The sequence below is a fragment of the Haliaeetus albicilla genome, chromosome 9, assembly GCF_947461875.1.
Source record: "Haliaeetus albicilla chromosome 9, bHalAlb1.1, whole genome shotgun sequence".
NCBI lineage: Eukaryota > Metazoa > Chordata > Aves > Accipitriformes > Accipitridae > Haliaeetus > Haliaeetus albicilla.
Genome location: NC_091491.1, coordinates 9,543,066 through 9,558,971, shown reverse-complemented (window position 1 = coordinate 9,558,971; position 15,906 = coordinate 9,543,066). Strand labels below are relative to the sequence as shown.

At 45.2% G+C, this 15,906-nt stretch overlaps 1 protein-coding gene across 2 annotated transcripts in view; it reads left to right on the top strand.

Moving 5' to 3' along the window:
* The window catches only part of MYBBP1A (MYB binding protein 1a), a 62,385-nt gene extending 46,479 nt beyond the window's left edge, over positions 1-15,906 (top strand). For both annotated transcript variants that reach the window (XM_069791469.1, XM_069791468.1), the window contains exons 25-27: positions 11,884-11,985; positions 13,140-13,264; positions 15,244-15,906. In XM_069791469.1, the coding sequence (XP_069647570.1) occupies positions 11,884-11,985; positions 13,140-13,264; positions 15,244-15,778 (762 nt within the window). In that variant the 3' untranslated portion in view covers positions 15,779-15,906. The remainder of the gene's footprint in view (positions 1-11,883; positions 11,986-13,139; positions 13,265-15,243) is intronic.

Below are 15,906 nucleotides of genomic sequence, written 5' to 3'. Positions count from 1 at the left end.
TACTTTAATGAACTTCAGGGCCAAAGAGATAGAGCTGAGGTGCACTAGACTTCTGAATCTTGGTGCTTTGCAGGCCTTCCGGACCCAACTCCCTTGCTAATACTGTTTATCAGGGAAACCTTATGATACATTGGAAAACAATTTGTACAGAAAAAACAGTGACAGAAATTGCAGGGCTCCTGATTTAGTGGCAAGTGCAGATTGTACCTGAACACAGTTTTTGGGTGCAGCTATTATGTAGGAGCTGATCTGTGGGACAGGAGACTGAAGAAGAAAATGCCATTCAGTTATATTCTTGTGGATTGACGTGGGGGGAACCAAGCAGCCAAGTTAAAGTTATGATGTGGTGACTAAACTTGATGACATGGGACATTCTAGTCTTTGGTGTTCCTATGTAACTGTAGTATTGACCTCTTCCTAAGTGTAGCTTTCATTCTTTACTTACTTCTTTAAATGCTGGTTAAATGGTAATTTAGGCCATTCTATAATTTACCATATTGGAACAGAATGATTAGCTCTGTTTTCTCTTGTCAAGGAGGGACAAAATCTAAGCAAGTTTAAATCAAGGAATTCAGAGGTGCTGTTTATAATTCTTGAGGAAGCAGGTAATCATGCATTTCATTAAATACCTTTTATTTAATGGTTACATCAGGAATCCAATGGGTGGAGTTAGGTATGATTTTATTTTCCAGCTACCTAAAACATGCCACTCCTTCCAACCCGGTCATCTCCACGTTTCTCTCTAGCAGCTGAATACCTGCCGGACTCAGTGATTCACTGGGAAACCACAAACATTTACAATGCCTTTATGTTGTTCTTGTCAGGGAAAGTTTAGCAACTTGCAACGCATCCAGTATTTTAATGAGCTTTGCTACCAAAGCTTCCTCAGTGCTTCTCATTTCTGTGGTCATCTGTGTTTAAAGAAAAATTCCTGGGAAATGTTGTCAGTTTGTTTGGGCTGTCCAAGGTATACCCTGTGGGCAGGAGGCCTCCCATGCTATTAACTGGCAGTGGCGTATAGGTGCTAGTTCTCTTTTTGGCCTGAAAAAGCACTGACATAACATTTTTACAGAGTGCTCTGTCGGTGGATGTGTATGTATTGGGTTTTGTTGCCCTTCCTCCTGCTCCCCCTTAGCACTAACACAGTGCTGGTATGGCTCCTTGGAGCTGGGGCAGCTGCATGTCTTTAAATGTTGCTGTAATTAGGAGTGATCAAGGATTTTATATTCCATATAGCAGTTTTGATTCATAGCCGAAGGCTGACACTTGTGCTGCAAAACTTTCCAAAGCTGCAAAAGTTTTTCTGTGTCTTTTTGGTGGTGCAGAAATGCTCTCTTATCTGAGTAATAGCTGTAAAAACATGCAGTGCCTTTATGGTGTAGTAGAACAATACTCATATCATGACTGGTCTTTTTTGGAGATGGTAAAAAATCCTATGTAGCAGAAGTCAGAGGCTGGAAACTAAGCAAATTTATTATTTGTAGAAAGGATGTATTTGTCAAAGAGAGTAATCCACCATTAAAATAACTTGCTGAAGAGTTCATTAGTTCTGAACCGCCAGGTGGAGATTGTGTGCTTGACTGAAAGAGAAGCTGCAGGTTGGGTGGAAGTTATGGGCTTGATGTTGAAATTATGGGGTGAGTGGGCTGTGTCAGGCTTGGGCTAAACGATAGCCCTTTCTGTTGCTGATGTCCACGCATGCCTCTGCTTAGCTGGAGGATAGGGAGGGCATTTGCAGAACTGTGAGTTTCTCCTGCAGCTCAGTCTTGTCCCTTTTCATTTGAGACTTGTTTCGGTGGGCCATTCCAGGTCAGTCATGATTTTGGAGTTGGGTATGTAAGTAGGTAGGTGTTGGCATGTGAGTACTTACCCGTGAGAACCTGGACTGAGAGCTGCAATTCATGATGCTGTGGAAAATGATGAAGTTTTATTGCCCTACCTCTAGTTGAAAGGTCTGCATTTGCTGTCATTGGCCATTACTGCCACCATCCCTCACAAACAGCTGTTTTAAGAGGAAAAAATGATAATGCAGAATTTATACCTTTCTTTGACCCAGGGAGAAGTCTGAAATAACCTGAGAGGGCCAACTCTTTAACTGACTATACTGATGTGCACTTGTAATTCAAGCAGCGATATTGTTCACAAGGAAGCTGTCACCTGAAGACTTTGCTATGCTCTGTGTCCTTGGTCACATTTGCAGCTATGGGGCTGGTAGCTGTTGAACTGCAGGATTGCCATTGCAGGTGTCAGGCTGTGAGAGAGGATAGGATGCTATCTCCTGGTGCCTGCTTTCTCATCCTGTCTTGCCTTAGTTGCATACCTGCAGATCACTTGGTGAGGAGCAGGGAGCCTGGGATGGTTTCAGGCAGTGATGTGTGCTGGAACTGGGAAAGAAGCAATGTGAGAAAACTGCAGTCTTGGATATCATTGAATTATGCCTGTAAAACTAAGAGGCAGATGAGGGACAATCAACGGCCAGGAACTTTAAATGAAGAGACAGCTTCCTGAAATAGCAGCTCTGGCTGCTGCGAGGCAATGGCTCTTGTGCTTACATAAGCTGACTTGACCTTATTTGTTCCCAAAATGTTTAAGCATGTTTATGAAACATAGATCACAGTCATGAAGGATTCATATTTGCCATCTCCTACTTACAGTGAGGGATGTCTTGATATCCTAGCGGGTACTTTGGAGTTGACTTGTTCTTGTGAGAGCCCTGCTTGCTGTTGGTGCTCTTGGCTTGTTCTGCTGGGTCACCTGGGCAGAAAGCCTTGTCCACAAGCCCTGGGACTGCGAAGGTGAGGAAGCAGAGGAATACCTCTGGCACAATTTTGGCCTCCCAAGTCCTAAATAGTTACTTTACACAAAGGAGAGCCTTGCTACAGTTGTTCAAGTTTATTCTAATGTTGGGAGTCTAGACAACTTGGTTGTGTTTACAGTATAAAGAAATAGAGTTGCTTCGTGTTGTAAATGACAGAGCTCACCTGAGATGCTAGAGCATCTGACAGAGACTTCTTCCTCTTGGAGAGCTTTGTTCTTTTATCGGTAGGCCTCAAAGCGCTTTACAAGTGAGATTCAAACCAGTGAGGAGTTGATGTAATGAAGAAAGTATTTTGCAGAAACCCAGGAGCTGATGTATTTAGTTTACTAAAGTCGTTCACCCAGTTTTACAGGTGATGCGCTTGGCTGGGAGCTGAGCCAATAATCAAACTTGGCTCTCCTGAGACATCCCAGAGACCCTCTTTGTGCATGGACAATCTGACTGTTTCTTAACTTGGCTTCAGAACAGCCCAGCATGTTGGATAGCAATCTCTGTCCCCATGTTATCTAAGGAGGATGCTGGCTGCTGTGAGTTCGGGCTGCCCGGAGTCATGCAATGAGGCTAGTGGCAGACCAGAGAGGGCCAAGTTCCCCATTTCATGCAGGGCACTGTCACGCAGTTTTGGTGAGGGATCTCTGTGGGGTTGCTGCTAGGGCTCACACACACTGTCTTTTTGACTCTATCAAGCCCCTCTCAATTTGGTCTTTCAGCTCTCCCAGTTGTCATTGCAGGCACATTTCGGTGTTTGTTCCTGTTGTTAGATATATTTCTGGTTTCCTTCTGATATGTTACAAAATTGCTGTCTTGGCTTTAGAGTGATCTTGAAGCCCTGCCAATATTTTAGTAATTCACTGACAGATTTGGGGCAGGAAGCTCCAGGATCTGAATACATAGTTTCACTACCTTTTTATGTCATCCCTTTCCCAGGGACTGGCTTGCCCTCCTGAACTGAGGTGCTTTGTGTAACTCCCATCTTATGCTGAAACTCCCAGTTACGCTGTGAAGGTCAGGGGGAAGTAGGAAAGGATTTTGAGGAGTATTCCAGAAAATGTATATTTTCATGGCTGAGCAACTTCAAAACAAAACAGCCTCAGAAAACTGTTGTTAAAACTGCTTTCTCTGGCTTGTACACAGCAGTTTCCTGAGGGATTCCTTTGTCTGTCTTCTTCAGTAAGTACATCATAAGAAGGGCCCAACTTTACTACTATTTTTTCCTTTTCTTGTTTTGTCAATGTCATAAGGGACAGACAGAGCAGATAGTGTTCAGGTTGACTGTTTGAAACCAAAATGGGATCAAGGCATCCTGGTATGTAAAAAATGCTCACAGAAACTAATACCCAAGTTTAGTGCAAGAGCAAAGCACTCCAAGTCACCAATATTGGAGACTTTCAGATAAATATACACCTAATCCTAATGAGACACATGTGATTCCTCCTTCCACTTAGGTGGTTACGTAGACTTGGACTGGGCAGGCAACTGTGTTTCTGTAGAAAGGCATGAATATAGACAGACAGGGGATTACATGGCCTGTGCAAGGGATGGTATAGATAACCCAAGACCTCTTTTCCAAGACTCATATAATTTGAAAGTTACTGTATGCTCTCTGAAGACTTTTATTGTATGGCATTAGAGGGTTTTGTTGCTATTGTGTTGTTCAGCTAGGGATTTAAAATAACTAGCTGGAGCCACTCAGAACGTGTGGGGGAGAGAGGAATACACTATATAGCCTTCCAGTGTAGACATGCCCTTCATTTCTGAAGGGCATCACATTTGATTATCGGTGTCTTAATTTGTAGGGAGATAAATTATTAACAGTGACTTCATCAAATCTCTAAAAAAGCCATTCTTCAGTTTTTTTTCTTGAAGATTGCCTGAACTTTTATCTGTCCATCTTTATAAATTCTTAATTCATTGCCCTTTCTCAGCCTCTTAGCTTGTAAAATGAGGCCAGTAGTGATTTAACTGATATCTTTGACATGCTTTCGGAATACTGGATGTCTCTGTGGACAATTCATTCTCCTCTGTTCCCTCAGCTGTCCTGTATGGTTTTTCCCTGCTACATTTTCATATGGTCTATGGAAAAAAAAAATCAGATTGTTAAACTTGGGAAAGCATTGACATTTTCTGTGAGAATGGCTTCTGGATTTTTGGGCTCCTTCCTCTAATAACAGCCAAAATAAACATTGCAAAAAAAGCCCTTTAGTTATACTCTTCAGCATGTGGGTCTGCTTAGTTCCCTACCTTCCCTCTGTCTCTTGGTCAGGGACAAGCAGAAACTTGGTGGTTCCCTTCCCTTTGTGAGCATTTCTTGATGACTTGTTTCTGCTAAAGAGGGAAGGAAAAAAAGTTTTGAACATTTATACTTTCAGTCTTCAGAAACTTAGTGAGAGAACAAAGTGAGAAGGGACAGTCAGTGCTTTTTTTCCTCTTTTAAGTGCTCTAGGCAGCAGCTGCTGTGCTGTTCAGGTGGGTGGTGTGAGAACCTCTCCTTGTGTGCTTGTGTACCTTGTGTATGTGGAGTTGGAAATGGATCTGGTTCTGTGGATGGATGGAAACTAATGTGAAGAGGCATACTCTTCCCTCCTCCCTTCTTCGTCTTCCATGATTTCGCCCTAAGTTCTAGCTTGGGTTCTTCTGTTTTATAGTGAATATTGTCACAAAAGGAAGTATTTGGGGGTGGCTTGTCTGGGTTTTGGGAAGCTCAGAGTTGATTCCTGGCTCTGTCATGGTCTGCGTGACTCAGTCATGTTACTTGGCCTCTCTGAGCCTCTGTGAAATGCAGGGAATGATGCTGACTTACCTCTTACCTCTCAGAAGAAATGTGAGAGTAATTACAGGTGAGGCAAGGTGCTTACATCGGATAATAACAGGAGCTATGAGCATACAGAATACTAAAATACTTCATTTGGCTGTCAGTTTGTCATTAGCCTCTAAATAGCAGAGAAAGGCTGTGCCCCTCCCAAACCTCTCAGCTTACCTGTATGTTAACATGGGAAATCTTGTGCTTTGGCTCAGATAATGGGCATGTGCCTGTAGGGCCCCAAACCCACTTGCTGGGGCCCCTCTGGGTGTGACTCCACCATAGGGACCCAAGCCACAACGGCAGCAAAATGCCAGGTTGTGTCTTTGCTCTGGGACCCTGCATGCAGCATGGAGCTAGGGCAAAGCTTTAGCTTTCACAGTCAGTGTGAAAGCAGTAAGCATGCTGAGATCAGATCTCAAGCGCTTTCTTGTCGTGACTGTGGACGTTCAGTAGGGTGGAAATTTTGCTGAACTGTTTGCGGCTGGAGAAGAGAGTTTACCTTAGCAACCTTGGGCTGTGCCAGGGGGTGTAAGGTCGTGCAGAGTGGGTGGAGGTATGTGTTTTGCAGAAGGCACTTGGCACTGTATTCAGCCATGAATCTGCACATTTATCCATCAGCATCAGGTCTGTTATGGGGGAGGAGGGGGAAGGATGGAGATAGCACAGCGTGCAGAAAGAATGCAGGTTGGCCGGGCTTCTCCAGCTCAGGGAGCAGTGATGATCTGTCAGGCTGATCCCACGGAGGGGAAGGGCTGTTTGTTTTGAACAATGAAATAGGCTGAAGGATGTGCTGGGAATGCATAAATATTAAATGGTGTTCAAACTTCCAGCTAGGAAATGTGCTCGTCTCTTGGTAGCAGAACGCTCCTCTGCACTCTTGAGATACTGCTGTGTCTTGTACGTCTGGGCTAAGTGTCCCCCCCACTGTGGTGCCTGTGAAAGGGGCAGAGGTGCAGGAAAGCTGAGGTTGCAGTTGGGTGTGAACGTGGAGACTTCCAGAAACGTTGCCTGGCTCTATATAACAGCATATTGCTATCTCCCCTGCATGGAAAGCTGGGCAGTGGCTGGGATGCTGACTTTGGCCCTAGATGCACATGCACTACTTTTTGCTGTGTGCTAGGTTTCAGGGGAGTCTTGGGCTTAGACTGAAATCCTATGTGGGGAACTGAGGCACGGAGCTGTGTGGTTAACTAGCTGCCAGCCCTCTGTCCTACTTGTATGACTGAATTACTGCAGGTATTCACCTCCTGTGCTCTAACAAACTTGTTTTATACTTTGTGAAGATGAAGGAATGCTGTGAAGTGCAGTGATGGATGGAACAAAGGTTGGATCCTGCAGTAGCTGGGATACCTCCATGTGTGATACAGGAATTAGGAATATAAGAAAAAAACACTGATTGGTAAGATGCTGGGGGTGTGCTGTTCTCCTTGTAGAAATCCTAGAAGCAGAGAACTTTGGATCCAGGAGTGCCCTCCACCAGAAGCAGTCAGAGGCTTTTAGAAGCAGCATGTTTGACATAACAAGACAAAACCATCTCTGCCAGCTGAATCCATGTAGGGTGAGGCAGGAACTGTATTGCTGTATTGGCTTGAGATGAGATGGGAGTTCCAGCTGTGAAAACTGCCTCCATATTTTTTCCTTTTGGAAAATGACCTGCCCAGATCTGCTGACAGCTCAGATGTACAGGCATGATTAAACATCACAGGTATTACTGAGCTGTAACGGGAACTGAGATTCCCTATAAAGTGGGACTGGCCGTTACTGAAGGGGCAGAGTAAGAGAAGCAGAAAATGGGAGAAAAACAACATTATCAGCAAGTGATGCAAGTGTAGCTGTTGCCTATAAGACACGTGGTCTCTCTGCTTTTAGTATTGAGTGATTGGGTTATGTGACTCTTAGGTTGGTAATGCTTTCAGAGGGCAGGGGGAGTTTGATACCTTTGTGAACAGCACATGGCAGTTGAATCACAGAACAGGTGGTTAGTCAAGTTCTTCTGGGTTTTCCCTTAACCCACCACCACTGACCTGTAGCATAGCTGGAAGCAAAATCCCTGCTTTGTGCCTCAGTCTTGCTATGTAAAATGGAGCTACTTGCCAACCTTGTGCAAGTTCTTTGTGATCTAATCAGTGTTTGAGGCTCTCCTAAGGATGCTGCAGATGACTGAAATATTCCTTTTCTTTTTAAGGCACATTTGCCATGTGTTGCAGTTTGCCATCTGTTACATAATAGCTTTTGCTTTAATTTTATGATTATATTTTATACATTCTCCAAATGAAATCATGGTAGGCCTGTAAAATGTTTGACTGACTGTCATGGTTTAACCCCAGCCAGCAACTAAGCACGACGCAGCTGCTTGCTCACTCCACACCCCCTCCCCAGTGGGATGGGGGAGAGAATAAAAAAAAAGTAAAACTCATGGGTTGAGATAAAGACAGTTTAACAGGACAGAAAGGAAGAAAATAATAATGATAATAATAATAGAATGACAACAATAATAATAATAAAAGAATTGGAATATACAAAACAAGTGATGCACAATGCAATGGCTCACCACTCGCTGACCGATGCCCAGTTAGTTCTTGAGCAGCAACCCACCCCCCTGGCCATCTCCCCCCAGTTTATATACTGGGCAGGACATCATATGGTATGGAATACCCCTTTGGCCAGTTTGGGTCAGCTGTCCTGGCTGTGTCCCCTCCCAACTTCTTGTGCCCCTCCAGCCTTCTTGCTGGCTGGGCATAAGAAGCTGAAAAATCCTTGACTTGGTCTAAACACTACTTAGCAACAACAGGAAACATCAGTGTGTTATCAACATTCTTCTCATACTAAATCCAAAACATAACACTATACCAGCTACTAGAAAGAAAATTAACTCTATCCTAGCCGAAACCAGGACACCTATGCAATTGGAGTGGCAGTGCTAATTTCATCTTTTAGATAGCTGAGTGAGGGAGCAGACCAAAGCATCCTGCTGTGCAAACCCACAACATACAGACAATGGTCGGTACCTTATGTAGTAAGAAGTTACAACAAATACTTGGGAAAGCTGCTTTTGAGGTTTGGACCCAGTTCCCATTGAAGAGACTTGGGTTTTCATTCCCTGGGAGCAGTTCCCCCAGGCTTGCTAGCAGCCCCACTCCAAAGTCAGCTTCTTTTATGTAACCAGAGCGCAGCATGTTTGTATCGATGTTGCATGCTAACACAAATCCTATGGAAGCAAATGCTTCACTGTTTACACTCCCAGCTATGGGAGGAAAAGAGCAAAGCAATGCGTGACAGAAGAGACCATCTCACGTAATGTGTAATGGGGAAGTACTCTGAGACACTGGTGGTGAGATCAGGACACTGAGCTGAGCAGGAATTGGACTCGAGTCTTTACGGAGGCTTGACTGTCTCAACCATACCACATACAGAGGTGCTTGCGGTTTGTGCTCTTTGAAGTAAATTTCTTTTACACCCTTTGTAGCAGAAGGGAAAGGGCAAAAACATGTATTGAGAGATATTCAGACTTTATCTGAAGCCAGCTTCCTTAAAGCCAATCCATTCTGCTTCTGGACCAGAGAAAATTGTGCGCATCTGCTGCTTCTTTACTGCTCCTTTGGCTTCTCCACCCACCCCCACCCTCTTCCTTGTTCCTTCCTTGTCTTTGAGAGCTGTTTAAAAGTGATCCATTTCAGTAGGGAGTTATTTATGCAGAGCACTTAAATTGTACTGGATTGCTTCTGGCTATTTATGTTGATGGAACTGTGCTTGTGTTTCTAGATGCATGCAAAACACTGCTTTTAATATAGATGCTTAGTCTTACAGCACTGATGTTGCTAGACCAGTGATACCTTCCATCTCTAGCTGGGCAAGCCACCCTTTTTATTCTACAGGTCTGCATGAATTTGGTTGGGCACCCCAAACTAGATGCAGGTCCCAATTTCCCAAACCAAAACTGTTTGCAGACTGCTGAAAATCAGCCCCTCAGGTGTTGTTCAGAGCTATAGGACTTTTCTGTTGACTTCAGTAGGATTCGTTTCAAACCCTTCAAAGCATCGGGGCAATGCTGGGAAGTAGGGGTGGCAGCAAGAAGAGAGTCAGGCCAGCACAATTTAAATGCAGTCATCTACATCACTCATCTACAGTGAAGAGAAAATGCAATTTATTTTTAACACCTTCTTAATTCCAAAATGTTTGTATATTAAAAAGATGAAATGACAGTTAACTTTACTGTGGCTCCTTCTCACAGTACTGCCCTGATCCCTCTTGTCCTGAAGAGCTGACAATCCATAGTGATTTTCTCACACTGTGAACTTGAATGCAACTTAGCAAAACAGGGATCTCAACTTAATAGCCTCTCTGAAAGCTAGTTTAACCACAAGTAATGACTGTTAGCGTGGCAATATCTTGTTCTTCAAACTGTGAAGAGCATTTTTATGCAAACCAGGCTGTTTTGTTTTCATTATTGATTTGATGATGCTTATTATTTATTATTATTAATAGTTGTGGTAAGCCTAATAAATGGAGTGTGCATGGCCCATGGGGTGTTATATCCTATGTGTGAAGTTTTTTTTTCTTTTTTTTTTTTTTTTAATCACACCCCGTATATTTGTTTCTCATTTCACCTGAGAGACTTTAGAGCTTTTAGAGCTGCTGAATTGTATGACCTTGTAGGTTAATGACAGCTCTGGAATAGAGTTACAGTGCATCTATCTGTATCAGGAGAGAGTAATTAGCAAGTTATTGATAGTCAGATGAAGTTGCAGCATGAATTCCAGCAAGCAGAACATGGTGGCTTTCTAATACAGGGCTTGAGTGGACCACCCACGTCAGGAAATAACTGTGTCTTTATTATTTGAAAAAGGCACTCGGATGGTGTGGAGTCCTGTACAGATAGTAAATAATTCTGCTTGAAAGCTGCCATTCCTGCAGATATGTTATCTTGTCTCCCCACTTTTTCTGCTAAAACTGTTCCTTATACTCTTGCTGGCCATCATTATTTTTCTGTTGTGGGCATCATTATTGAAAGAGCTTGCTTTGGGGAATAAATTTCTTGCTTCTCTGAGTGTCTGTGAGGATTTTTACTTTACTTGCCAGCCTTATGCTGATGTAGATGGAAAATAGTTTGCTCAGAGTCCTTAAAATTATTTCTAGTCTGAATGGAGCAAAAGCAACAGATGGTCTAATAGGAGAAATTGCATCTCCTGGAGAACTATGACCTTCCACTGCTGGGCACAGGTTTGGTGCAGTGACTTATTGGCGATGCGAGTTGCCTGAGGAGCCGAGGATGCTGAGCCTGGGGTGGCCCTTGCCCATTGGCAGGGTTGACATGTTCCAATTCCAAGCAAAGGTGGGCTTGGCCACAAGTGCAGCCTTCTCTAGAGAAACAGGCTGTGATGGGGCACGTCACTGTCTACAATAAGCTTGTCACTGCACATCCTATCTCATATTAGTGTAATCCACGCAAGCTGTGGGGCTTGCTGTGGTGTGTGCATCCACACAGAAATATAGTGCGGAAGAAAACTACCATGTAAGTGGGGCTGCGGGGACCAGCTGCAGGCAGAGGATCAGTACCCCTGAGCCATTGGGCTGCCTCTTTGATCCAGCTGCCTTTTTATGGCTGTTTTCTGCCCTTCTCCACTTGTAAATAACTTGGCCTATCTTTGGAGTTCTTTTCCTCTAAGCCAGACCTTTCAGTGTCTCAGAAACCCTGCAGCACATAAAGGGAACACAGAGAGATGAGATTTTTTTTCTCTCGGTCATTTGAGTGAATTTAAGCTTGATTGACAAGCCCTGTACTAGTGCTGGAAACTGGGATTTCCTGGGCATGTTAATGGATTTTTGCATTAGCACTTTACATGTAAATCCTGGCTTCTGCAGCTGAGTAACTGTTGTCCCTCAGGTGAGTCTGTTGTCTGGCAGCCTCCTGGCCTTTCCAGGGCAGGGGCGGATATTGTCTTTCCTCTTATTCTCCAGGAGGCAGCAATGTGTCTCCAGTTGTGCTTTAGCTTAGAAACTAGGGAGAGCAGCAGGGTTGTGCCTTTGTGGTATGCTTGCTCTTATTTTGTCCAGTTGTTTCTTAATTAACCCGGGCATCAGCAGCTTCCACCATGTACCCTTCTGAGCATTTCCAGAGTTTGGTGGGTTTTGTGTTCCAGAGTTATTTTGGTGACAGGTTAATCCTGCCGATCATTACTCATTTTCTGCTTTCTCCTGAGAAGAGTGATTTGTTTTCCCATCTAATGCGTGCTTCTTCTCCATCTCCCCATTTAATTTGCAGAGTCTGAAAATGGTTGGCAAGTGTATTGTGAAGGCTGATAAAGAGAAAGTTGCCAAGAGCTTGGAGCTGTTGAACATCCTCCTCAAAACTGTGACGGAGCAGGTGAGTGTGTGACCTGATGTGTGGCAAATGACTGTTCTGAATCCCGCCAAGGCCCGTTCTACCTTGTGACTGCTCCATCACTACATCCCACCTCATTTCTTACCGAAGGTACCACTGGAGGGAATGCCTAGCTGGATTTGAGGACAGAAAAGCCCTCATGTCTGAAGGAGTGATCCATAGCTCTTGTAAGCTGATCTTCAAGCACTCGTTGAAGGATTTGTGCAGTGTTCTGCAAACACATGTGGCATCTTCTTTCTTATCAGCAGAAATATGGCTTGGGATACAGTGAGGGCGAGCTGAGTTTTGTCCCAGATGATTGCTCTGTCCTCTCCACTGAACTCCAGAGATTTTAATTTCCAGAAACTGAGCCTTAAGTCTCAAGCTTTACGAGCAAGAGTGAAGTTTTGTTCTGGGCTTTGTTTTCCATAATGAAAAATGGCTTTTTTGAACATGAGAAGAATTTCTGTAGGTGACAAAATAAGTCTCCAACATGGTCTTATTTACTGGAGCAAAATACCACAAGCAGCAGAATTGCTGAAGCCCAGTTTCCTACTGATAAGCACCGAGCTCACACCACAGCCTGTTTCTTTGTGAAGACCTAATAGGAAAGTGGGTGGAGGAGAGAGATTATTTCCAAGGCTCTTGTAGGAACTGAATAGCCTTTGAGACGCCCCATTCTGTCTGGTTTTACTGAAATTATCCAGTGGGTTATGGAAGCTGTAGAGGCAGCCAGAGGCAGAATGATTGCGTCCTTTAGAAACTAGGCTGAAAATGCTGCTGCTTTTCTTTTAGATAGTTACATAGTCATGTGTCGTCTTCCCCTGCTCCCAGCCATGGACTGAAAAGGAAAGAGGACCAAAGGACCTTTCAGTCCCTTTTATGCCAGTACAATTCTAGCTGTTAGACTCATGCCTCTCATGCTAGAGACCATTTTCAAGCAAACCCTGTACCTGATAGCATGGTGTGACTTGCCAATTTTTGCCCCCAAATTGAAGTGGTGTTGCAAATGGGCTCAGGGCAGTGGCTTGGAGAAGCCAGGCAGGATTGGTTATTCCTGCCATAGTCTTATCTCAAGGATGGCCTCTGCCCTGCTGCTGTGAGTGCCACTTCTCCATTCACTCTGCGGATTGCCTGTTTGTACTTGCCTCTTGCAGAAGCTGCGTGTGAAGTTGACGGAGTTGGACAAAGTGCTAGTAGCTCTGAACCAGCCAGAAGGCATTGGGAATTCGGCACGTCTTGACTCTCTCTACTGGAATGTCATGCGCTGGCTGAATTACACGTATGTATGCTTGGCACTCTGGCTTCTTGGCTTGCCTGGGGGACTGACTGCCTGTCCTACTTGTCTTCATTGATGTGGGGAAGTAGGAACAGAAAGGAAGTCAAGGCACTCTGCTCAGGCTAGAGTTTGAGTTCAGTGGAGCTCCTGGGTTGGTGAGGTTGAAACGCTTGTTGTTTTGCTTGTTTGGAACAATGCTAGGCTCACTGTTCCAGGTGCTTACGTGCTTAGGATTGGTCCTTGATGGGAAAGGATTGTAAGGCATGTCTGATATCTGATGGCATCTTGCCAGTAGAGATAAGAGTTTATCACCCAAGGGATACAGTACCTGCTGTCAGCGGTCCCAAGTGGTGGCCTGGCTTAAGAGCCATCACCAAAGTTGCAGAGGAATTTCTAGGCTAGGATGAGTCACTAAGCTCCTACCACATCACTATGGATTGATTCTGCCAATTTGAGGCTGGAGGGAATAAGTAGTTCTGGAATAGTTGTTCTGGGAAGTGACTGGATACCAGAGAGTACATGCCAGGACCTTCAGTCCTCTCTGGTGATTTTGGGGCTCCTTAGTGTTTGGATCCCCAGCTGATGCTTGGAGTGGTTGCCTTGCAGCTCTGAAAGCTGGGGAGCATTCAGTGTTTATGTTTTAGTGCTCCTGCGTACAATGGCAGCTGGATTTGACTTTTGCCCCAGGGCAAAAAAAAACGTAGGATCTTTTCCTCTTTTCTATCAATAGCTTGCAATAAGAACTTTTGTTTCCCCTTCCTGCTGGCAGTATTTAGTGAGACACACAGCATTAGGGAATGCTGGGTGCTCTGCTCATGGCTGGAAGCTGCGGTCCCGGTGTGTGGGTGGCCTGGTCTGTGGTATCTCAGCCCTGCAAGAGGCTCTGAGGGAAATGCTTACATGTGGCTCACTGTGAGAGGGCTCACAGGCAGGGAGGAATCATACAAGGCAGCTGAAGCTGTTGTTGTGGCCCCTTCTAATGTCTTGAAAGGGCTGGCAGGGCACAGTGGCCTCACCCAGCTCTGTGACACAGTCCCAGGCCCTTTTCCAGTCGCACACAGGTCCCTTGGCATCGGACTGCCAGGGCTGGCACAAGGATAAGGCCTGGTTTAGGAGCTACTAGAGACTGCAGCTAGGAGGGCGATTGCTAAGGTAGGAAATGCTGAGCTTGTGCATGCTGTCTGAGGAAGGGATTGGGGTTCAGGGGTGCAGCCTGCCGTCACTGTTGGTGCCATCTTGCTGTGACACGCAGAGATCTTTGTGCAGGTAAGTTGGAACAAGCCTTATGGCAGGTGTGGTTTGTGCACAGGATCCTGCTGGAAGTGCTGAGAGGAAAATGCTAACATCAGGTTGTCAGGATAGTGTTTTTCCACCCTGAAGAGACACAGCTTGAAAAACTCTCCAAAAAGCTTCACATTGAAAACCAGGCCATGGAATTGGAGCCTGGTTCCTTTTCAGGACTCCTCTCTGGGGACTGAGCTGGTGCAGAGCAGCATAGACGGGGTGGTGGTGAAGTTGCTCATGGACTCTGTCAGAGAACAGTAGCAGCAGGTGGCTGTCTTGCATTGCATACAAACGCTGCCTGGATGAGACTGGAATGGGCTGTTGGGGGTTCTTGCTGGAAGACCTCTTGGGATTGTTAGCACAGCGAAGGTCTTGCTGGGGCTGTCACCTTGGACAGACAGTGTCTTGGTACCCTTGCATGGGGCCGCAAGCAGGTGTGCTTGAGAAGGTGGTAAGTACAGTGTTATCTGGTCTGTGGAATGGGGATTCTTCCTCAAGTCTCTGTGTACCTTCTTCAGTCCTGGTCTGGCTCCCACTGTTCATTTAACCAGTCCCTGTGCAGACTGAGGACCAGCTTCAGGGATAACGCTCATCCTTGCAGCATGCCTGTGCTTCCTGCACCTTGTGCTTCTGCATGGGTCACACTGCTCTCTGGCTGTAAACTAAGTTGCTCTTGATTTTTGGCATTCTCTCTGCAGGAAGCCCAAGAAAGAGAAGACAGCCAATAAGCCTGCGCAAGAAGCAGAGCCACTTAAGCGGAAGAAGAAAGGCTTCCTGCCAGAGACCAAGAAACGCAAGAATCGCAAGAAAGGCATCGAGGAGAATGGGGTAGCACCAGTATCTAGTGAAGATGGAGAACCAGCAGCCCCAGAGGAGCAGCTCCTGGGAACAGAAACCCCCAAGCAGAAAAAAGGCCTTGTGCCCAGTAGCAGCAAACTCAAGAATCAGAACAAAGGGGTCAGGGAGAATGGAGTGCCAGTGGCAGGCAGTGGGGAGGAAGCTGTTAATGGAGGAGATGCTGTGGCTGACAAGAAGAAGAAGAAGAAGAAGAATATGAACAGAAAAAGAAAAGGTGATGCAGGCAATGAAGCCGAGCAGGTTCCAGCTGCCAAGAAAACCAAAGGGAGTGTCAGCCAGGAGACCCAGCAGAAGCAGGGCAAAGCCAACCAGCAGAAGCAGGGCAAAGCCAAAAAGAAGAGAAAAGAGAAAAAAACTCCAGTGCCACAGGAGTAAACTCCATGGACTCACCCAGGCCTGGCATGGCTAGCATGGCTCAGAGGACTGTTTTAATATCTTTTTTAACTATAGTTTTTATGTCCTCCATGACTTTAAATAAACCTTCCATGATGCTGACCTCTAAA